The 23764-nt window shown below is 46.7% G+C and overlaps 1 protein-coding gene across 4 annotated transcripts in view; it reads left to right on the top strand.

The window, feature by feature from the left end:
* The window catches only part of DENND1A (DENN domain containing 1A), a 1299692-nt gene that overhangs the window by 41033 nt on the left and 1234895 nt on the right, over window positions 1–23764 (top strand). For all 4 annotated transcript variants that reach the window (XM_063936848.1, XM_063936849.1, XM_063936850.1 and 1 more), the window contains exon 2: window positions 11806–11876. In XM_063936848.1, the coding sequence (XP_063792918.1) occupies window positions 11806–11876 (71 nt within the window). The remainder of the gene's footprint in view (window positions 1–11805; window positions 11877–23764) is intronic.

The raw sequence follows: 23764 nt of genomic DNA, 5'->3' as shown, positions 1-23764 counted from the left end.
AGGACCCCTGGATCCTACAAGTAGTATCCCAGGGGTACAGATTGGAAGGTCGAGACGTTTCCCCTTCGCAGGCTCCTGAAGTCTGCTTTACCAAGGTCTCCCTCCGACAAGGAGGCAGTATGGAAAAAAATTCACAAGCTGTATTCCCAGCAGGTGATAACTAAATTACCCCTCCTACTACAAGAAAAGGGGTATTATTCCACACTATATTGTGGTACTGAAGCCAGAAGGCTAGGTGAGACTTATTCTAAAAAAATTTTTTGAACACTTACAAAGGTTCAAATCAAGATGGAGTCACTCAGAGCAGTGATAACGAACCAGGAAGAAGAGGACTATATAGTGTCCCGGGACATCAGGGATGCTTACCTCTATGTCCCAAATTTGCCCTTCTCACTAAGGGTACCTCAGGTTCGTGGTGCAGAACTGTCACTATCAGTTTCAGACGCTGCCGTTTGGATTGTCCACGGCACCCCGGGTCTTTACCAAGGTAATGGCCGAAATGGTAATTCTTCTTCGAAGAAAAGGCGTCTTAAGTATCCCTTACTTGGACGATTTCCTGATAAGGGCATAGTCCAGGGAACAGTTGGAGGTCGGAGTAGCACTATCTCGGATACTGCTACAACAGCACGGGTGGATTCTAAATATTCCAAAATCGCAGCTGATCCGACGACACGTCTGCTGTGCCTAGGGATGATTCTGGACACAGTCCAGAAAAAGGTGTTTCTCCCGGAAGAGAAAGCCAGGGAGTTATCCGAGTTAGTCAGGAACCTCCTAAAAACAGTGCATCATTGCACAAGGGTCCTGGTAAAAATGGTGGCTTCCTACGAAGCAATTCCATTCGGCAGATTTCACGCAAGAACTTTTCAGTGGGATCTGCTGGACAAATGGCCCGGATCGCATCTTCAGATGCATCAGCGGATAACCCTATATCCAAGGACAAGGGTGTCTCTCCTGTGGTGGTTATAGAGTGCTCATCTTCTAGAGGGCCGCAGATTCGACATTCAGGATTGGATGCTGGTGACCACGGAGCCCAGCCCGAGAGGCTGGGGAGCAGTCACACAGGGAAAAAATTTCCAGGGAGTGTGATCAAGTCTGGAGACTTTTCTCCACATAAATATACTGGAGCTAAGGGTAAATTTATAATGCTCTAAGCTTAGCAAGACCTCTGCTTCAGGGTCAGCCGGTATTTATCCAGTGGGAAAAACATCACGGCAGTCGCCCACGTAAACAGACAGGGCGACACAAGAAGCAGGAGGGCAATGGCAAAAACTGCAAGGACTTTTCGCTGGGCGGAAAATCATGTGATAGCACTGTCAGCAGTGTTTCATCCCGGGAATGGAAACTGGGAAGCAGACTTCCTCAGCAGGCACGACCTCCACCCGGGAGAGTGGAAACTTCATCGGGAAGTTTTTTCCACATGATTGTAAACCGTTGGGAAATACCAAAGGTGGACATGATGGCGTCCCGTCTGAACAAAAAAAAACGGGACAGGTATTGCGCCAGGTCAAGAGACCCTCAGGCAATAGCTGTGGACGTTCTGGTAACACCGTGGGTGTACCAGTCGGTGTATGTGTTCCCTCCTCTGCTTCTCATACCTAAGGTGCTGAGAATTATAAGACGTAGAGGAGTAAGAACTATACTCATGGCTCCGGATTGGCCAAGAAGGACTTGGTACCCGGAACTTCAAGAGATGCTTACAGAGGTCTTATGGCCTCTGCCGCTAAGAAGGGACTTGCTTCAGCAAGTACCATGTCTGTTCCAAGACTTACCGCAGCTGCGTTTGTCGGCATGGCGGTGGAAAGCCGGATCCTAAGGGAAAAAGGCATTCCGGAAGAGGTCATTCCTACCCTGGTCAAAGCCAGAAAGGAGGTGACCGCACAACATTATCACCACATGTGGCGAAAATATGTTGCGTGGTGTGAGGCCAGGAAGGCCCCACAAAGAAATTTCAACTCGGTCGTTTCCTGCATTTCCTGCAAACAGGAGTGTCTATGGGCCTCAAATTGGGGTCCATTAAGGTTCAAATTTCGGCCCTGTCGATTTTCTTCCAGAAAGAATTGGCTTCAGTTCCTGAAGTCCAGAAGTTGTCAAGGGAGTATTGCATATACAACCCCCTTTTGTGCCTCCAGTGGCACTGTGGGATCTCAACGTAGTTCTGGGATTCCTCAAATCACATTGGTTTAAAACCAGTCAAATCTGTGGATTTGAAGCATCTCACAGGAAAAGTGACCATGCTCTTGGCCCTGGCCTGGACCAGGCGAGTGTCAAATTGGTGTTTTTTTCTCAAAAAAGCCCATATCTGTTTGTCCATTCGGACAGGGCAGAGCTGCGGACTCGTCCCCAGTTCTCTCCCTAAGGTGGTGTCAGTGTTTTACCTGAACCAGCTTATTGTGGTGCCTTGCACCTACTAGGGACTTGGAGGACTCCAAGTTGCTAGATGTTGTCAGGGCCCTGAAAATATGTTCCAGGACGGCTGGAGTCAGGAAAACTGACTTGCTGTTATCCTGTATGCACCCAACAAACTGGGTGCTCTTGCTTCTAAGCAGACTATTGCTAGTTGGATGTGTAATACAATTCAGCTTGCACATTCTGTGGCAGGCCTGCCACAGCCAAAATATGTAAATGCCCATTCCACAAGGAAGGTGGGCTCATCTTGGGCGGCTGCCCGAGGGGTCTCGGCTTTACAACTTTGCCGAGCAGCTACTTGGTCAGGGGCAAACACGTTTGCTAAATTCTACAAATTTGATACCCTGGTTAAGGAGGACCTGGAGTTCTCTCATTCGGTGCTGCAGAGTCATCCGCACTCTCCCGCCCGTTTGGGAGCTTTGGTATAATCCCCATGGTCCTTTCAGGAACCCCAGCATCCACTAGGACGATAGAGAAAATAAGAATTTACTTACCGATAATTCTATTTCTCGGAGTCCGTAGTGGATGCTGGGCGCCCATCCCAAGTGCGGATTATCTGCAATACTTGTACATAGTACAAAAATCGGGTTATTATTGTTGTGAGCCATCTTTTCAGAGGCTCCGCTGTTATCATACTGTTAACTGGGTTTAGATCACAAGTTGTACGGTGTGATTGGTGTGGCTGGTATGAGTCTTACCCGGGATTCAAAATTCCTCCCTTATTGTGTACGCTCGTCCGGGCACAGTACCTAACTGGCTTGGAGGAGGGTCATAGGGGGAGGAGCCAGTGCACACCACCTGATCGGAAAGCTTTACTTTTGTGCCCTGTCTCCTGCGGAGCCGCTATTCCCCATGGTCCTTTCAGGAACCCCAGCATCCACTACGGACTCCGAGAAATAGAATTATCGGTAAGTAAATTCTTATTTTTTACTTTAAAAGAATCAGGCTATACCCTAGAACTAAAGAATTTTTAAAATTGAGGGGTCTATTCATGAATCAGTGAAAAGTGTGTAGAAGTGAGTCAGTGGAGAAGTTGCCCATGGCAACCAATCAGCTGCTCTGTATAATTTTATAGTATGCAAATTCTAAACGTTACTTCAATGCTGATTGGTTGCCATGGGCAACTTCTCCACTGGCTCACTTCTCCGCCCTTTTCACTGCTTCATGAATAGACCCCTGAGAGAGGCTAACAGAACTTATCATACTTATACCCCTTTTCCACTAGCTCAAAAAACCTGGTTAAATGCACAGGGGCGCGCATTTACCCGTGTTTTTTGCTAGTGGAAAAGGGTCAACCCGGATCAAGTGATCCGGGAATCCTACCCGGGTAGCTTAAGTTGTGCAGTGTAAACGGAAGCCGTGTCGATGCGACACGGCTCCCGTTCACAGTCTATGTAAGGGCGTCGCTGGGAGAACATGTGATCTCCCAGCGCTGCCCCTGCTGCGTCGCCAGCAGCGTCACCAACCCAGCAATATGCCAGGTTGGTGAGCGCAGTGGGAAAGGGGGCTGAGCACGGGCCGCAGGCGGGTAGCACCCGTGTCAGGCTCCCGGCTACGACCCGTGCTTAAGAGGTGGAAAACGGGTATTAACTGCCACTTGCTTACAAACGTTTTACAATGGGGGTCATTCAGATCTGATCGCTGCTGTGTTTTCACACAGCGGGCGATCAGATCCGAACTGCGTATGCACTGCACTGCGCTGGCGCGTCACACGGCTGCAGTGGGCATGGGCGACCTGCGACGGGGTGGTGCGAAAAATCCATTCGCACGGGTGTTCGCAAGGAGATTGACAGGAAGAGGCCGTTCGTGGATGGCAACTGACCGTTTTCAGGGAGTGTCTGGAAAAATGCAGATGGGATCAAGCGTTTTCAGGGAGGGTGTCTGACGTCAAATCCTGTCCCAAGCAGCCTGATGTGATCGCAGTGGAAGAGTAAATGGCCCCACACACGAAGCAACGTGTGCGGCCGATGCGACAGAGCGTCCGATGGCCGATATATCGGGCGATCCCACACGTGGGGCGATCCGGTGCCCGACCGCACGCTATGCCAGCCCTTCTACGCATAGCGCTGCATGGGATTGTCCGCCGCATCGCTGGTCTTTTGAACATGATGAAAGATCAGCGATGCAGATGGACGACCCCATGGGTGCGCTCAATGGACGACAACATACCCACACACGGAACGATACAGCTGCTATATTGTTCCAATTCGTTCGACCGGCAGCTATATCGTGCTGTGTGGGGGGGCCTTAAGTTCTGGGCTGCACAGAGACTGCACAAAATCAGTTTGTACAGCTCTGCTACACATGAGATCGCACACTTACAAAGCGAAAATACACTCCCCTGTAGGCGACAACTATCTGATGGCAGGACTGCAAAAATCGCTGCTTAGCGATCAGATCTGAATTACCCCCAATATCAGTTCTACTTTTTGCTATTTAGCAAAATACATAATTTCATTGTCATACAGGGCCTGATTCTAATTTGTGCGCTATTTGCATAGCTGCTGTGTCTTTGGACTCAAACGTTTTTTTGCGGCTGATAAAAACCAGGTTAAAAGCAGACTTGAAGTCAGCCACAGAATATATGTAATTCATGTGTTTCCTTTTTTGATGGGGTAATCTGCTAACCCTAGTTTGACTAGAGATGGGGCATTGGGGGTCATTCCAACCCGTTTGCATGCTGTGGTTCATCGCAGCGCTGTGAACCGGTCGGAACTGCGCAAGCGCGGCGGCCTCACTGTGCAGGCGCGCCATTGCCTGGTGACGGGCGTCACTGGACAGCGACGCCGCATACGTAGAAAGCGGTCGCATCGGCGACCACAAGACGATTGACAGGAGGAAGGCGTTCCGGGTCGTCAACTCACCATTTTCCGGGCGTGGAGATCCGAACGCAGGTGTGTCCAGGCGTTTGGAGGGCGGATGTCTGAAGTCAATTCCGGATCCTTCATCGCTGGATCCATCGCACAGGGTAAGTAACTGCAGGGCTAGTCTTGTTTTATACAAAACATTTTTTTAGAATAGCAGGGCTGCACAAGCGATTGCAGCCCTGCTATTCTAAAATACACTCCCCCATAGGTGACGTCTAGTTGATCGCACGTAGCAACTTTTGCAGCTCGTGCGATCAACTCGGAATGACCCCCATTGTCAGTATGCTTTATTTTCCGTGTTACGGTTTTCAATTAGTGTGGCTGAAATGTCTTTACGCTAATTAGAATGGGTGTCCACATACTTTTGTCCATGTAGTAAATATTTAGTGAATATTGTTGCAAGCAATTTTTAGTGCAGTCAATACAATTATAATATGATATGATTACATCCATCAGAGTCACAAGATAATTGACAGAGATCCAAACAAGTAATATACTCAGTGAGCTTTGCCTGGGACTGCCACCTACCCCCACACATAGTGGGAAGATGGTCACGAAATCGCATCTCCTTTAGCAATCACTGAGTATTGGCAGAGATATGTGTGATCACTTGGAAACTTCTCCTGGCCAAGTGCCACATTATTGTACGAGATAATCATACTGTACACGTTGCTTGAAATTGCTTCTCATTTTGTCTAGAAAACATGAATACATAGCATTAGCAATCTGATTTATAGAAACTATTATTACAACACTTTACGTTTTCTCTTTTTCACTCTTTTTAAAATGAACCTTTATAAAAATAATGACACCTTTAAAACTTGTAAGGCTGATAATATCCTCTGTTTCCTTTCCTTCTACTTTGATCTCTGGCACTTTTTGTATATTTGACCCTTGTGAGTGTTGCCATTGCTTATTCATTGAATATAAAGAAAAAACCTTTATAAGACTAGAATAAGCCTGAGTATAGGCATCTTGTGCCAGAAGCTGGCATGGCATCTTTAAAGTATTGATAACCACTGGTGCTATTTTCCAGATGTTCATGTGCTTTTTGGTTCATACTCCTTAAGGAACATATTCATCATCCTTTAAATGTCGCAATTTCTACATTCCCCAGGGAATGTAGAAATTGTGACATTCATCAAACGACGAAAAAGCATTTTATTCAGAGTTTGAAAGGGACACTGCTCGCCACCCTGAGATGGCGTACAGCTTCACGAATGTGTTCACAAGCTGTCTATCTATTTAGATCCCTCACCGCTGTGCTGTGTTCTGTGCAGCTTACCTTCCCCTCAGTGCCGCCAGCCTCCGGTGACTCCGTATGCCTTGATCTCCTCCCACTGCGGCCGAAGACACACGAGGGAGGGGGGTGGGGCAGCCGTGGACACATGGTGCCGGCTAGGAAGGGGGGATGGCCGTGGGCACATCAGTAAGGTGCAGGGGTGAACGGCCACTGACACACTCCCTGCGGGGTGGGGGCTTGCCGCGCACACATACAACAGTGAGGAGCCGACGGGGGTTTGGAGGGCTGACGCAGTCACACGTTGCGGGTGGGGGGGGGACAGACACATAAACTAGTCATGGGCAAAGTGATTCACTGAACTGAGTTGAAACACATGACTCAGTTCAGTGAAGTGTCTCGAGTCAGTGTCTCGGCACATGAGTCATGACTCATTTGTACTGGAATGTGTTGCAGAGACTGCACATGAATCAGTGAGTTGCCAGTGCTGGCAGATCAGTGCTGGACTCATGGAGGGAGTTATTCAGCTGCAGTGATTGTGCAGTGTATCTGGGGGAGGCAGCTGCTTATGCCCTGATTGTTAATACTATATTAACATAGATTCAGTGTTATGTTGATATATAATTAATAACCACTTATTGCATACTAGTTAAAGAATATGCACATTACTTCTGGCTGAGGAGAGAAAGCTTAACAGCCATGAAACACATCATTCAGTCTGTAACTATACCAAATAAAAAATGTTTTTTTTATTTTGCATACTTTGCTAATTGGATGATTTTAGGTGGGCTTGGATTTATTATATTATCCACTATCTAGCCTCCAGGGAGTTTGCCACCCACAATCACATTGAGCAGGATCAGTGAGCACTGAGCTGAGAGCCCTGTACCACAGGGGCTCCACCTCCTGCAGGCTTATGCTGCATGAATCAGATCCATCCACTGAGTCACGGAGTCTACACAGTGTACAACTGTCTCAACTCACTGGCAGACTCAGGATGAATCATGATTCATGACATGACTCAGGCACAGCAGCACAGCACTCGCTGACTGGTGAGTCGTGACTGCTCCCTCCCCCCTCCCACTGGGTGTCACCTGGTATAGCCTCTGGCCAATCACAGCTAAAGACACACAGCAGAACACACTGACTGAAGGACACACTGAGTTTCCTCTCTCTGGCTGAGAGAGGCTGCTGCTGCAGCTGTCTCGACTCATTAAACAGTGAGTGACTCGAATCATTCATACTTCCTGATGATTCGAGTCACTGTGTTGAGACAGTGAGTCAGTAGCCATCTCTAACATAAACAGTAAGGAGCCCGAAGGGGGGTTGAGGTGCGGGGGTCCGCCACTACAGTGATCTGGTGAGGTCCAGGCAGTAAAGTGACGGGGGCAGTGGGGGGGACCTCTGTTGCTTATGGGGTGGAGGTAGAGGGGGCCATGACTGCAGCCAGAAAGACTCTGAGACCCTGCAATTAGGAGACATATATCATTTTCCGAAAAACTCTCCGCAAAAAGAGTTTTTTGGAAGTGATAAATTTATTATATAAAAATTATGAATTCTGAAAAAATTGTGAACGAGAAGGCTGAGAAGTGAAAACTAAAACTTCTCAGTTCACAATTTTTTCATGATGAATATACCCTGAAGTATCATAAAACCAAAAATTATTTGTGGGTGTCTCAACTTTTTCTTAACCTGTTCAGTTGCAAATGCCACACACATTTCCTATATGGACTCTTTGCTGCCAACTGTATGTCTGCCACTTTAATGAACTACACATAGCAGCATGAACTTTTCTTTTTGGGTATTCTATCCTTCCGGTTGAATGGGTTCCAGCACCAGTATTAAACGGTTTCTAGAGTAGGGAACTGCTTCATTCATATACCCAGAGAGTGTTTTAGAGAAGCCTGAAAGACTTTACAGACCTTGAGACTCCCCATATTTATTATTAACTAGTTACCAGCCCGCCAAAATGACAGAACAACATAACAGTAATGTCAGCACCGGCGGCTGTGCGCGCCCGGACTGAGCAACACTTGAATTGCTCAGTTGGGAGCCATCTAGTGGCCGCAGGCACGCAAAACTCTTGAATTCCCCCCAGAGAGGTGAGGAGAAGCATTAGCCTTTTATTGGATAGGATATGTTTTCAGTGTTTCAGTTTTGGGCAGAAATGTTAACAAGTTGTAGTGAACTATGGTGAAGATTTAATCACCCACAGTATTTACCACGCATGTAAATCTCCGGGTTTAATGTCTGGAGCTGTTCAATTATTTGTCAGTTACCCTGTGGATAATGCGCATTAACCCCTAGATTCTGCGTTAAGTGCTGGAATCTAAGGGTCACCCCATGCGCTAAGTCTCAGAGGGTGCTTTTAAATGTACATTTTTCCTGCACATTCTGGGTCTAAATACACGGAGTAGTGACCCTTATTGAATAGCTCACAATTAGCCACGGGGTAAACCATGCAGTATGCTGTAAAGTAGCCTCAGTCTAATTTGGATTACACTAACTTTATATCACAAGTTCTGGTTTCAAATTGATGGAAGCCAACAGGCTTAGGAGATGTTCTGATGTATGTGCTGGCCACATAACGTCTAAAGGTTATTTGCAGTAGGTAACTTGTAAAAGTGCAGAAATAATATAAGTCATGCTTGCCTGAAAACAGTTGGCCCTGGCTGTTGAATGCTGAAATAAGGCAAATGTGGGTGCATATTGAACAATACAGTGCAAGTGTCACAAACACCAATAGGATATAATCAAATGTTGGCTGTACTCTCTCACCGTTTATATTGATAATCAAACATTTTAATCTCCGTCAGAGACTTTTATATGCACCCTAATTGTGCATACACATTAGGCGATATTTTAGACGATATCGCACATTTTCAGCCTTCTGAGCGATATAGTTTAAAATTTCCCACACACTGTGTGCTGCGGCATGAGGTCACTGGACGATATCACAAACAATATTATCCAGTGTGTATATACTAGGTCGGCCGTCCAGGAGTGCAGGGGAACACTAGACTATGGGGGTCATTCCGACCCGATCGCTCGCTGCAGTTGTTCGCAGCGATCGGGTCGGAACTGCGCATGCGCCGGCGAAGCCCGTCGTTCCCTAGCGATCGCCTATGCCTGATTAACAGGCAGAGGTGGTTGCTGGGCGGGAGGTTGTGGCATGGTGGCGTTTGGCCGCCGTTTTGGGGGTGTGGGCCGGCCAACGCAGGCATGGCCGGACCGTGCGGGGGGCAAGCTGCAGCGGCTGCGTGATGTCACACGCAGCCGCTGCGATCAGGGGCAGCGACGAGCAACTCTCGGTCAGCTGCAGGAGCTGCCCTGGCCCGGAGTTACTCAACAAGTGCAAACGCATTTCCGCTGTGTGATGCTTTTCTACTTATGTTGAAGGCCGGACAGACATGCGGGGAGGGCTAGCCCTGTACTGGGCGTCCCCCCGCATGCCTGGGAACATGATCGTAGCGCTACGATCAACTCGGAATGACCCCCTATATTGCTTATGGAACGCATCGTCTATTGTGTACCCACCTTTAGACATGGCCTGTGCCTTTGGAAATCTATTGTATAAAGTTGGGTACACACTGAGCGATATGCCGTCTGATCCGGTGTATTGGACTAGCATATTGCTCAATTCAGCGCATATCGGGCAGTGTGAATGCCCAATATGTGGGTGCCCACGGTTGCCTGTGATGTCATCAGGTTTGATGTGCTGCACATAAAACCTGACGATATCGCTAGTGACACCATGTATGCTTATGAATGTCGGACCAGTGATCGATCTGTCCTTCATTAACATCGCTCAGTGTGTACCCAGGTTCCAGGCCGACATATCGGCTGAGTACGCACCTGTGTCTGATTTTATGAACATAATAAAAGTTTTTGGTGTGGTGCAGAGATATCATTCAACTTCTATGGGCTAGAACAGCCTCCACGTTTCTAGCTTTCTACTAGATTTTTATAACGTGGCTGTGTGGATTTATATTAATGTGGCAACAAGAGTAGTAGGGCGACAACAGGCGACACATCTCCATTTGCAACTGAAGGAACGTTCCTGGGCTGTAATGGGGTCTCTCGTCTAAGCCACATTTAGGGAAGGCGTGTAGAGTTGTGTATATGCATCATTAAACCTGTTTGCAGTGGGATCTTTTGCATCAGTGATAGGGTAGGTGCAAGTGTACAGTACATTGATAATGATTACTGATATGAAGCCAAGCACAGGGGTAGGACAGCCCAACCATACAGAGGTGGATAAAACTCTGCATATAGGTGACTATACCCATTTATTCCAAGTGCATGCAAAGTGGGGACAGTTGTAGCCAACCATCAGGCCCCAAGACTGTGACATTTTTATAGCATTCTGTTATATGTTCATGATTACCGTTAATTAGCTATTAGCTGAAGTGAGCAAAATACATTTGTGACAAATAGTTTTGTTCCCCTTTTAAGCGGTGTGTCTTGCTTTTTACTCTATAAACAATTACATATTGCCAGTGGCGTAAGTTCGTCACAGTCGCCCGGAGGCAAGATAAATATTGGTGCCCCCCTATTTCCTATATTAAGATAAATGTGTGTGTGTGTGTGTGTGTGTGTGTGTGTGTGTGTGTGTAGTGTTATGAAAAAAAATGTATATACTGTAATTATCCATTTAATTGTCTTTTATTTTAAATCACACATTTCTTAGCAGTCATACCCAGCATTAGAACCCATGACCTGTTACACTGACAGCAGACACTTTACTGATGGAGCTATTTGCTCCTGTAGAGGAAGCATGAGAATTCTAACTATATGAAGTTGTGTGTATTCGTCAGAGAAGTATCTTCATATAGTTAAAGTTCTCATATTTCCTATACAGGAGCAAATAGCTTGATCAGTAAGGTGTCTGCTTCCAGTGTAATAGGGTGTGGTTTCTAATCCTGACTGTGATACTTGTAAAATGTGTATATTCAGTATAATAAAGAGGGTGTGATTTGTAAGGTGCAGGGACCAGTGAGGAAGTCGGCCACTGAAAAGACAGCGATAGCTATCAATTAACTTAATTCAATGGTGTCACAGAATGGGAGGAGAGGTGCCCCCCTTCAGAGCAGGAGCCCGGCGGCAGATGTCTATGTTGCCTCCCTGAGTTCTGCCTCTGCATATTGCACATCTTGGCTGCCCATCACTGTGTATAGTAGAATTGCTGAATGGGAAATCAATCCAAACAGCCCAGTTCTATTCTGTGGAGAGTTTTTGTTTTAAGGTTCAGTCAATGTTGCAACTTACTAACAAAAACACGTTTTCTTTCAGGCAAAACACAGACACCACATTTGAAGTTTATGTGGAAGTAAGCTGTCCCGGATCAAATGAATACAACAAAGGTATTTTGCTTTTCTTTATGCCAACCTTTCATGTTTTGCCTACTTATATCTCCTCAGTTACTGACGGTAGCCTTACGTGATATTTGGTTAAACTATTGCTGCATGAGTGGTGTAAAAGGTCCAGTGTATAGGGGAAGTCCAAGAATGAGCTGGGCTCTGGGGAGAGCATTTTATGAAGCTTGAAGTTACTATTATTGCACAAATCCCAGCAGAATATAAATGATGTAATCCTTAGACTGCCAAACCACTTTAGAGTTTAAACACCCATTTTCCGAGCTTATAAAGTGAAATCTGTATGTGAAACAGTTACTACTGACTAGCTGCTGCCAGGAGAAGCTGCGGTTTTGTATAGGCAGGTAAGATCACACACACACGGGGCGGCCGAGCATCCTGCATTTTAGATCTTGAAGTGTGGGGGGCTCTTGAGGGACGCAATTAATGATGTTATGCAGACTGGCTGTGGCTCTCTGGGTTGCAAGAGAGTACCTTTAGGGAGATGGGCTCCCTGCTCTGCCAAGCAGCTTTGTTAGACAATGTGCCCTCCGGTACTGTAGCTTCACCTTGCTCCGCACTTCAGAACAATGCTGGTATGACTTTCCCTCTGAAGGATGCTGTGGCTGTCGCATGTTCAGGATTTTATACAGTGCTGTTACCTTTAATCTTGCATACTCATCCTCCTGAAAAATAGTACTTTCTCTGAATGGCTGACGCACGCTGTTACCATTCTTGTAAATGGTTTTGCAAATGTATTGTTCTAAAAGTTGCTCCTTTCCTAGGTGCTCATATTTTGTGAAGCATGTCACATACTCACCTTTCTTATTCTCAAGTGTGCTTGCTCATCCCATGGAGTGATGCCACAATGGTTCTGTCCTAATGATTTGCCTCATGAAACAATTACCTTGTGATTAATCAAATGCTATTCCATTGACTGATTTTCTCATTGTTGTCTATTGCTTCATATTCACAAGTATTTTTTATGTATTATTTTTATTTTATTTGATATGATCTTATTTTAATGTTTACTACAATTAGTGGTAAATTTACTAAGAATTGTGTTTGGTGGAGACAGGCCCAGCGACATGGGGAGACAAAGGGGACACCATTACTAGGTGACAGGATTGGGACCCCTGTGCTGGCAGATCTGCTGTTTGCTGCCAAGCTGCTGGGGATGTTCTTTCCAGCGTGTACTGTTGCCCACGCATCATCCTCAGCAGAGCGCATCATCTGAGGTCACTTATTCTGGCTTCCTGCCTTTATACAGTATCCTATGTTGTCCTATCGACTGTGTGCTCTTGGTGTCTGCCGGAGTGTGGTGCTGACCTGATTGGAGCCTTCTCCGGTTCCTCTCTTCAAACCTGCTACCACACCATGCATTATCCTGCCACCTTGTCGAGCCAGTTGCTGCTGACCTCCCTGCACCGAACTCCTAGGTTGCATCCCTCCTGGTGAACATGTGTGCTTCCTGGTCTGCTAAATACCATCTACCGCTTGGACGCCTGTGTGCTGCTTGGCTGCTGCTGTGGAGGTCTCTGAATGTGTACAGTATGGAAGCTGCTCTCCTGGCTGACTTCCAGGGAACCATGCTAACCCTTATTTATGGCATCCCTTCCTCTATTAACACCACTGTCCCTACTTTACTGCTCCACTTCTTTGTCCCTTACCCTCCCTGTGTGGCTTTCTTCCCCCAACTCTTCTCTTTCCTCCTTCCCTTCACCCTTCCCTTGGTTCACTTTTCAGCTTCTTAGTCCCTCAATCCCTTCTATATGTGTGTGTGTGTGTATAGATAATATATATGTGCGTGTGTGTGTTGAGGGGGGCCCCAGAGATATCAAAGTACTGGGTACCAAGATTTCTGTTGCCGGCCCTGGGTAGAGAATGCATTCTCTTACTTGTTTGGGTTTTTTTGCAACTCAGAGTTACTAACCAAACCTGGGCGTAAAAAAACAATTCGATCTGAAAAACACATCCGAACACACAAATATAAGTCTATATACCATCGAACCAGCTCGCCCGTGCTTTGCATACACAAGAATACAATATGCTGATTTACTAAGAATTGTGTTTAAAACAATGAGCAAACTCGGACCAAACAGTGCGTGTTCTGGAGAAGCCTGCACAGATCAGTGTTGTGTCAACAAATGGTTAAAATGTAGAAAAATAAATGCATAGTGTCCCCCGGACTCTGAGATGGTTTTGGTCTGGGAAATATACGTGAAATAACTGTTTGGGGGGTACCCTCATATTTCCATGAACCAGCACCAACAAGTGGGTAGGGGAGTGTAATGTGATAGATGGGGTATATGCTTCACTGGGTCCCCTGGCCAAAACCTTAACCTACCCCAACATGTCAGCTAGGCCGGGGATTCCTTGGGAAGTAAGGATTCCCCCTCCCGAATACACCAGGGCTGGGCTGATGCCCTGGGCGCTGGGTGCAAGATTGACTATGTAAAAATAAAATATTTTCCATTACAGTGGGACTACAGGTCCCAACAAACCTGCCCCGAATGCCTGCATTTAGAGAACCACAAGTGCCACAATACCTGGGCAGTAAAGGGCCCACTGGCACCTGTACCCCCGCTGTAAAGGAAATATTTTAAAAATGACAAGACACAAACATTCTATGTTTTAACACTTTATTTCACACTTACCTGCACTGACACTCACACTACATACTCACCTTCTACATGGTGCTAATTGGTCCATTCTCCAGTAGTATTCAAGGTGTCTCAGTGATCGCAAAAACGCGCTATAGCGCATATTTTACCCCAAAATGGAGGATGGAGGCTCACTTTTTAATAATGGGAGGGCCTCCGGGGACGCGCTCCGTTGAGATTCACTCTGGTGCTTGCTCTGACATTACTGGTCAGACGTGCGCATCATGCGGCTGCTGCTGGGCGGGAGTACAGAGAGAGTAACACGCTCCCGTTGAGAGGAGTGAGGGACTAGCATAATCATGCCGCCGACCACAGGAAGCCGCAGCGCGGCTCTCCGGGGAGGGAGGGGGGTTCGTGAGAGCCGGAGTCTGTGTCAGAGCCGGAGCCGCCGCCGGGTGACATTACCCGGCAGTGATGAAGTGTGCCGGACCCACCACCGGGGGACAGATCCCTGCAGTGCAGAAATTGAGGATGCAGGTATGGTGCTGGGACACTGGGGAAGGAGTGTGCGGTGCTGGAGCCAGTGTGCAGGGCCAGGCAGAAACAGCAGCATGCCAATGCTCCCTTCACAGTGTCTGCCCCTTCTCCAGCCCAGTGTCCCCTAGCATTACTGACCCTGCAAGCAGAGCGTTTCCTCCTTCCCTCCCCAACCAATCTACTGTGTCATCTCACTGCCTTCCCATCTAGAACCCCCCAATCAGTCCAGACACACTGATCCCCCCCCAACCCAGTGTCACACCCCTATCTCACTGCCACCTTCCCACCCTGCTCAGTGCCTCCCCATTCATAGTGTCCCCCCATACAGCCCAGTGTCCCCCATCTCATGGACTCCCTCATCCCAATCTCCCATCCCCCCAACCAGCCCCCTGCCCCCATCTCACTGCCCCCTCAGCAAGAACCACACCAGCCAGTCCCATTACAGTGCCCCGTCATTCATTCCAGTGTACTCCCTTCTACTGCTTAAGGGCCTTACACATTTAACGATCCGCCGCCGAGCTGCCCGACGGCAGATACGGCCAGTGGGCGACCCGGCGGCGGGGGGGCAGTGACAGGGGGAGTGAAGTTCCTTCACTGTCCTTGCTTCCATGTTTTGGAATATGGGATTGGGAGCACCTATTCACTTTCTGCTGGAGGGCCCCAAAATGTCTACTTACAGCTCTGGTACAAAGTGTCCTGTATACTACACAGCCCAATAACATTGTCACCCCCCCTCCTCCCACTTGCAGCACTTTTTAGTGTCAAAATCAGTCTGTGTGTTTTTATATTTGAATCATGAATAAGATTAATAAGAGCCTTCATTCCGATGGGACCCAGAAAAGGACAGGTAGGACCCCAATTTTTAAAAGTGAGGGGTCTCTGGGACCCACTTTTTTTTCGGCTCAGCGCGATCACTGTGTCTTGGCAAAATAAGAAAAATGCTCACCTGATCATGCGGATGTGGAAGCACTGTATTTCCGGAAGTTGTTTTTCTGCACCTAAGCAATGATTGGCTAAGAGTCACTCCTCTCTCAGCCAATCAGCGGACGGTATCTATGGCAGCACCTGCTGATTGGCTGAGAGAGGAGTGGCTCTTAGCCAATCAGCTATTGTGTGCAGGAAACGTCAGAATCAGGGAAGCGCTGTGGACCATTCCATTTCATGACATTTGTACAAGTTTTAAGATATCAGTTTTTGTAAAACCTAACATAAGAGTTTCCTTTTTTTAGTGATGAATGTAATAGTAATATCAAATTGCCTAACTAGACTTATACCGCTTTCAGATCGCAAATGCCGGATCCCACCCGGTAAGAGAAACGTGTCCTTACCGGGTAGGATCCGGCATTTGCTCTGCTTTGCTGGCTTTCCCGACCCGCTCATGTCCTGCGCCGCCTCTGCCTGTGCTGTGAATGGGAGCCGTGTCGCCTGACCCGGTATTCAACCCGGGAATAACCTTTCTTTTTTACCGGATTGAATTACCGGGTCAGGCGACCCGCTAATTCGGCCAAAGTGCTTTCACATCGCACACTGACCCGTTTCGACATAGCAATATGCCATGTCGATACCGGGTTATTTGTGCGATGTGAAAGGGGTATTATTTTGTAAGTAGAATTTTTTTTTCCCCTTCATTATACCGAACACAATATTACAAAATGTAGTTGTCACGTATGGGACAAGCCAAGTCCACCACTGTTTTGTTAAGGAAACTTCTACTTGATAATTCTCCTCAACTCTAATTTAAGTCTGTGTTATTTTTAAGAAAGTTATAAAAACTCAAGATACACTGTTACAGATTTTTTTACAGTGACACGTTTGGCACATTTGACCTACATTTCATGGCCTGGCCTCATGTATACACTATGTATATCCAGTGCTTCTATGTCCGCTGGATAGCGTAAGAGTTTTTTTAATTTGCCAAGATACCTGTAATACTAGTGGACAAGGGGAACTGGAGAATGGGAGTATGGAGCGTGGGTGTGAGTGCGCGGGTAAATAAATGGTAAAAATATAGAGTGAGTGAGTGTGTTTTGTAATTTATTCATTTTTACGTTTCCTTTAGAGTCGGCGAACAGGTGCCAATGGTCCCTTTACAGCCCTGGAACACTGGCACTTGTAGTTCTCCAAGTGCTAGCATGTGGGACAGGCTTGCAGGTACCTGTAGTTTTTGGTGCGGTGTAAAACATGCAATATTTTATTCTATTTGTACACAAACAACCTCACACTGACCAGCCCAGGCCTGGGTAATACTCAGGGAGGGGCGACGACCCACTTTCCCAGCAATCCTCGACCTGTGCTGACTGGTTGGAGAAGGCTAATATTATGGCTGGGGGACCACGTGAAGTATGTCCGCTAGCTGTGGCATTGATCCCCCCCCTTCCCCATCCAGTTGAACTCATGTTAATGCGCGGACCCACACGCGCTTTTATCCCCTGTTTTCCAAGACCATAACCCAGCTCATTGGTACGTTGCTGCTCAAACTTTTGGGTGGGTGGGTTGTTGGGGTGGCGGTAGGATTCACAATTGACCTCTGCACCTCCCGCCACATTATTCATAGCAGCTTGTCCCCATGCCTCTCACCCCCCCCCCCCCCCTCCCCCACACTTGCTCAAAATTCTCTGCATGCCATAAAAATGCCTCCACATGCATGCGGATCCCACATATTCTCTAATCCAGATTTTGGACTCGTGGCATACAAAACAAGATACTAAAATTGTTGGGTCACACCATATGTCTTTTTAAAGAAAATATTTTTCGGTTACAGGGCTCTTAGATCACATTATGCCACTCTGCAGTGCCACTTAGGTCGCATTATGTCACTTTGTAGTGCCCTTAGATCACATTATACCACATTGTAATGCCCTTTCCATAACAGGATGCCACTTTGTAGTGAATCTAAATCACATTATACCACATTGTAGTGTCCCTGGAATCACGTTATGCCACATTGTAGTGTCCCTGAGATCACATTGTGCCACATTTAGTGTCCCTGAGATCACATTATGCCACATTGTAGTGTCCCTGAGATCACATTATCACATTATGCCACATTGTAGTGTCCCTGAGATCACATTATGCCACATTGTAGTGTCCCTGAGATCACATTATGCCACATTGTAGTGTCCCTGAGATCACATTATGCCACATTGTAGTGTCCCTGAGATCACATTATCACATTATGCCACATTGTAGTGTCCCTGAGATAACATTATGCCACATTGTAGTGCACTTAGGTCACATTATACAACATTGTAGTGCCCCTTAGATCACGTTGTATCAAATTATGTCCCCAGTTCAGTGCTACTCTGATGTCCCTTCCCGATCCGGTCTAGTGGCTGCCAGGACTTCCCACTGGTCAGAACAATTGGTGAGGGATAGATAAAAGCTTTTTCTTTTTTATCTTTAGCCACTTGCTGGTGGGGCTCGTCCTCTGCACTGTTGTCCTCCACAGTGAAGGGGTTAATAAAAACAAAAAAAAATGCACAGCTAAGGCAGTAAGAGAATTCTGTGTGGTCCATGTACTTAATGGAGGTAAGGGGGACAAACGAAAAAGGGGAATTCCGTGTAAAATATTCTTCTTGATATGTACTAAAGGTTTCTCTGCCTTTAGTGATAAGAGCAGTCTGGAATATTACCAGCGGTGCAAGTGTGCGGGTACGGCGTACCCTTAGGAATTTAGCTGTGGGTACGCCGTACCCACGCCGCCGGTCTGTCCCTCTAGCCCTCCGCTGCTGACCGCTGCTGATGTGAAGGGAGGAGAGCACAGCCTGCGCCTCTCCTGCCCCTCAGTGTCTTCGTTCAGTTCAGCGCCGCCCGTGAGCCAATCAGAGCTCGCAGAAGAGCAGCCAAGGCTGCTGGACCGCAAGCTTTGATTGGCTCACGGATCGGCGCTGAATTGAACTAAGACAGCCGCACCGCCTCCGGAGACTGAGGGGCAGGAGAGGCGCAGGCTGCGCTCTCCTCCCCTCACACACACACAGGACAGCAGCAGCAACGGAGAGCAGCAGTGGAAAAGGGGGGGGGGCATGTGTATCTGGCACTGGGGGCATGTGTATCTGGCACTGGGGGCATATCTGGCTCTGGAGGGACATGGGTATCTGGCACTGGGGGCATATCTGGCACTGGGGGATATCTGGCACTGAGGGGGACATGTGTATCTAGCACTGGGGGGCCAGGTGCATCTGGCACTGAGGGGGGGCATATGTATTTGGCACTGGGGGCATATCTGGCACTGGGGGGGACATGTGTATCTGGCACTGTGGGGGTATTTGTGTATCTGGCACTGTGGGGCAATGTGTATCTGGCACTGTGGGGCAATGTGTATCTGGCACTGTGAGGCAATGTATATCTGGCACTCTGGGGGCATTTGTGTATCTGGCACAGTGAGGCAATGTGTATCTGGCACTGTAGGGCAATGTATATCTGGCACTGTGGGGCAACGTGTATCTGGCACTATTGGGGTCGTATGTGTATCTGCCCCTCCCACCATATGTGTATCCAGCCCCCATTTTCATTGGCCACTCCCCATGCGGCATTTGGCCACACCCATCGCGCGCACACAGTACCTGTAAGACCTTTTTTCTACTTGCACCACTGAATATTACACTGTCAAAGGTAGGGCAGTGCTAAGTAAACCATCTGTTACAAAGGTGACATGTCACTGACCATCAGCTGTCTTCCCCATCTTGCAATGCCACTTGAAGGTCCTGTTATCTACCTCCAGGTGAAGAGATGCAATATGGATGTATTGTCTATAGCTGTTGATTTTCAATAAACTTTGTATAGAAAAAAAAAAATCCCACAAAACAGCACAGCAAGTGTTGAGCATGCGCACAACACATTTGAACTGCATCTTTGTAGACACCTCCGAGGGGGCAACTTTACTCTCCTCGGCGGGTCTGTCTTTAGTAAACAGCACAGTATTCGCCTCCTGCTTTGCACCGATACATGGACGCCTATAATTTTATTTCCAGTGTTTCTTATTTATTATTTTACTCAAAATCATAACCTAAACCTTTATGCAACAATGGTACCTCTTAGGAAATGTACAATTATAGAACTGATTGATGTCCATTTTAATACCCAATATTTTTTTAAGCTAATCATGTGTTTCAATAAAGTTATGTTTTCAGTGCAGATTTATGTGTGTTTGGTATTTTAAAAATCATGCTGCTTGCAAACCTTTCTTTTTTTTTTTAACTTCAATAGTTTTTATTGAGAAAAAAACAATTTTATGGGGTACAAAAAAAAAGAGGGGATGAGTAATACAACACATTGTATGGGGAGAAGGGGGTGAACATGAGGGGGGTGGGGGAGCATCCAGTAAATCAGTGGTACAGGCACTGTGGTATCAAGGAGAGAAGACAAGAGAGGTATTAAGAAAAAGGGAGGGAAGGGACCAAAATACATATGGCAGGTATATAGGTATTAATAAGAACCTAAAATCATTGGTACAAGGAATTATGAAGAAATTTTGGTCAAAGTGCATTGAGAGACACACATTTTAGCTCAATGGGCAAAAGCAGATATACAGGAAGAGAGAGGAGACGGGGAGATATATAAAATCTGAAATCTGGCGACGACCATAGTTAAAAGGAAAAAAGAAAAGAAAAAACAAAACAAATATCATGGATATTATAGGAGAGGTATTCAGCAAGCATACAATTCAGATTATTACTCACGAACAGGTCGTTCAAGTAGACTACAATGGGTTTGGTCACTGGAACATGAGTTATGGAAGTACTGGGAACCTTCGCCGGTGGTAACAAACTCGTGCCATAGGGACCAACGAGTCAGGGGGGAGGAAGTGGTGCTGGAGGAGGGAAATGTATTCAGTTTCCATAAGGAAGTGATGGTTTGTTTTATAGATAACTTTGAGCAGGGCAGGGGATGTAGGGTGTTTCCACAACTGAGCTAGGTTGACGCGAGCAGCTATTAAGATGTGGCCTAAGACATATCTGCTGGAAGGAGGGACGGAGGGGGGAAATATATGAAATAACGCTAAGATTGGATCCGGGATAAGTTGGGTGTTTAGAACTTTTATTGATCAAGTCAAACGCTTCAGACCAGTATTTGGTCATTACTGGACAGGACCAAAATATATGGTAGATGTGGCCTATAGATCCACACAATCTCCAACATTTATTACTACAGGAGGGCCAAAATCTGTGTAGACGGTCGGGGGTCAAATATAATCTGTGGATTAATTTTATGTGCATTTCAGTGTGGTTCAAACATTGTGACATGGAGTGGGAGGCTAAAAAGATATATTGCCATTCAGGCGGTGAAAGAGTTCTACCTAGAGCCTCTTCCCATTTTAGTTGAGCATTAGATTTGGAGGGGGAAACAGGGGTAATTAACAGTTTATACCAGAACGAGATATCGCCTCTAGATTTACTTAAGGAGAGACGAGAGAAAAGCAGTTGGGAGGTTGTGTCCGGTGTCAGCGAAGGAGCAGGGATCGATTTCCACCAGTGTACAACTTAAAAATAATGGAAAAGTTCTGAAGCAGATAGGGAGAATTTCTGTTGGAGAGCAGGGAAGGGCAACAGGAAAAGTCTCTCAAGCAGATCACTTAAACATAATATACCTGCTTGTCTCCACTTAAAAAGATTTAGGTGGGGTATCAACGCTGTGAGTGTGGTAATGGAGATCTGAGTGATGGAGCAGGCGGATGACAATAAAGTGGTTGATAATTTATCCCAGGTTTTAAGCGTGGCTTGTGTGGATGGAAGTAGGTTTGGGAGGACAGGTCGGAACGCCGCAGGGATACGGAATAGATCTGCAAGAGAGAGCGAGCGAGCTTGTTCAAGTTCAAGTTCCACCCAACCTACCTGGGCATTAGTATTAAAATAATTTTTAAGGGAAGTTAGAAGGGAAGCTTCGTGGTATAGGGAAATGTTAGGTAAATATAAGCCTCCCAGAGCCCTCGGCAATACCATTTTAGAGTGTGCCAGTGAGGGAGGTTTTGAAGACCAGATATATTTTGTCGGTATGGAAGAACAAGCCTGTAGGGCTTTTTTGGGGGAAATATACGGGATCGTGCGGAACAGGTACATTAGTTTGGGTAAGAGAGACATTTTGAATGCAGCCATGCGTCCTAGCCAGGAGACCTCATATGAGACCCAGGATTTCGTTAGAGGGGAAAGATTGGAAGTGAAGACATCAGGAGTGTGGATAGGGATGTTGACACCAAGGTATTTTATCGTGTTTTTATATGGGAAGGAGGATTGGAGGGCTGGCAGGGCGTGGGATAGCTTGATAGGCAAGGCGTCAGTCTTTGTGATGTTAAGTTTTAGTAGGAAGCTAAGCTATATATCTAAGGTAAAGCTCAAGAGAGAAAGAGTAGTGGTGTGGTTAGAGATAAAAAGGAGAACGTCCTCGGCAAAAAGACAACTTGTGGCAGGAAGAACCGAACTGTAAATCTGGAAATTGGGGATTGTCGCGGATCGTGATGGCCAGGGGTTCAATTGACAGAACAAATATTAGAGGGGAGAGGGGGCAACCTTGTCTGGTGCCATTTGTAATTGGAAAAGAGTCGGATAGGAAGCCATTGCAGAGCACTCGGGCCGTAGGAGAGCTATATAATGCTAGAATAGAGGATAGGATACGATCTCTAAAGCCAAAGCGGAGAAGAACTTCACGCATTTACGACCAATTCAGTCTATCGAAGGCCTTCTCAGCGTCCAGGGATAGCAGGAGAAGGCCTTGGTCTTTAGAGAGTGAGTCGATCAAGTTGAAGACCCTGCGCGTGTTATCTGACGCTTGTCTTCCTGGCACAAAGCCAGTTTGGTCCGGGTGCACCAGCAATGTAAGGAGATGGTTAATACGTGTCGCAATCAGTTTGGCGTAAAGTTTGATATCACAGTTTAGCAGTGCGATAGGACGGTAGTTGTGTACGTAGGCAGGATCTTTGCCGGGTTTGGGTATAGTGACTATACGCACTTCTAAGAGTTCTGACGGTAGGGTGCCATGGTCAGAGAAAGTATTGAAAAGGGCAGTCAGATGGGGAGAAAGGACATCATGGAATGTGGCATAAAAATCAGAAATAAACCCGTCCGGGCCTGGTGCTTTGTTTCGGGGAGAGATCGTAATAGCTGCGGAAATTTCAGCAGTAGTCCATGGGGTGTTGAGTGTAGACAGTTGCTCCTGGGTGAGAGTGGGAAAAGAAAGATTGTTTAGGAAAGAAGAAATGGAAGGGGGGGGTAGGTTGAGGGGTTGAGGAGGGGTCAGCTATTAAATTATATAGTTTGCCGTAGTATTGCGCAAAGTGGTTTGTAATATCTTTAGGGTTTAGGACTTTGTTTGGAGGGAGAGTAGATGAATTTGATCTTATTTCTAGCTTGCTGAGCACGGAGTTTACTGGCTAACATTCTGCCAGATTTATTTCCTAGGAGATAGAATTTTTGTCTCATCCTATGCAATGCCGCTTGAGTACGAGCAAGAAGCAGTTTTTGGAGCTGGCTGCGAATAATAGAGATTTTGTTTTTAAGAATTCTAGAGGGATTGGCTATATTCCGTGATTCGAGAACTATCAATTCGGCTTCCAATTTCGACTGTAATTGGAGGGCTTGTTTCTTGAGGGTGGCACCAGCTTGAATAGCGGCACCACGAGTAACAGCTTTAAAGGCACACCAGTGGTTTACAGTGGAGGTATCCAGGGGGGGAATTAGTAGCTAGATAAGAGTTAATGGACTCAAGAATAAGTTTTTTGGACAGGGGGTTGTGTAAAAGAAAGGGATATAGACGCCACTGTTTAGG

Source organism: Pseudophryne corroboree, chromosome 8, assembly GCF_028390025.1.
Source record: "Pseudophryne corroboree isolate aPseCor3 chromosome 8, aPseCor3.hap2, whole genome shotgun sequence".
NCBI classification, from domain to species: Eukaryota; Metazoa; Chordata; class Amphibia; order Anura; family Myobatrachidae; genus Pseudophryne; species Pseudophryne corroboree.
The sequence above is the reverse complement of the archived record's forward strand: the minus strand, read 5'-3'. Positions and strand labels throughout refer to the sequence as shown.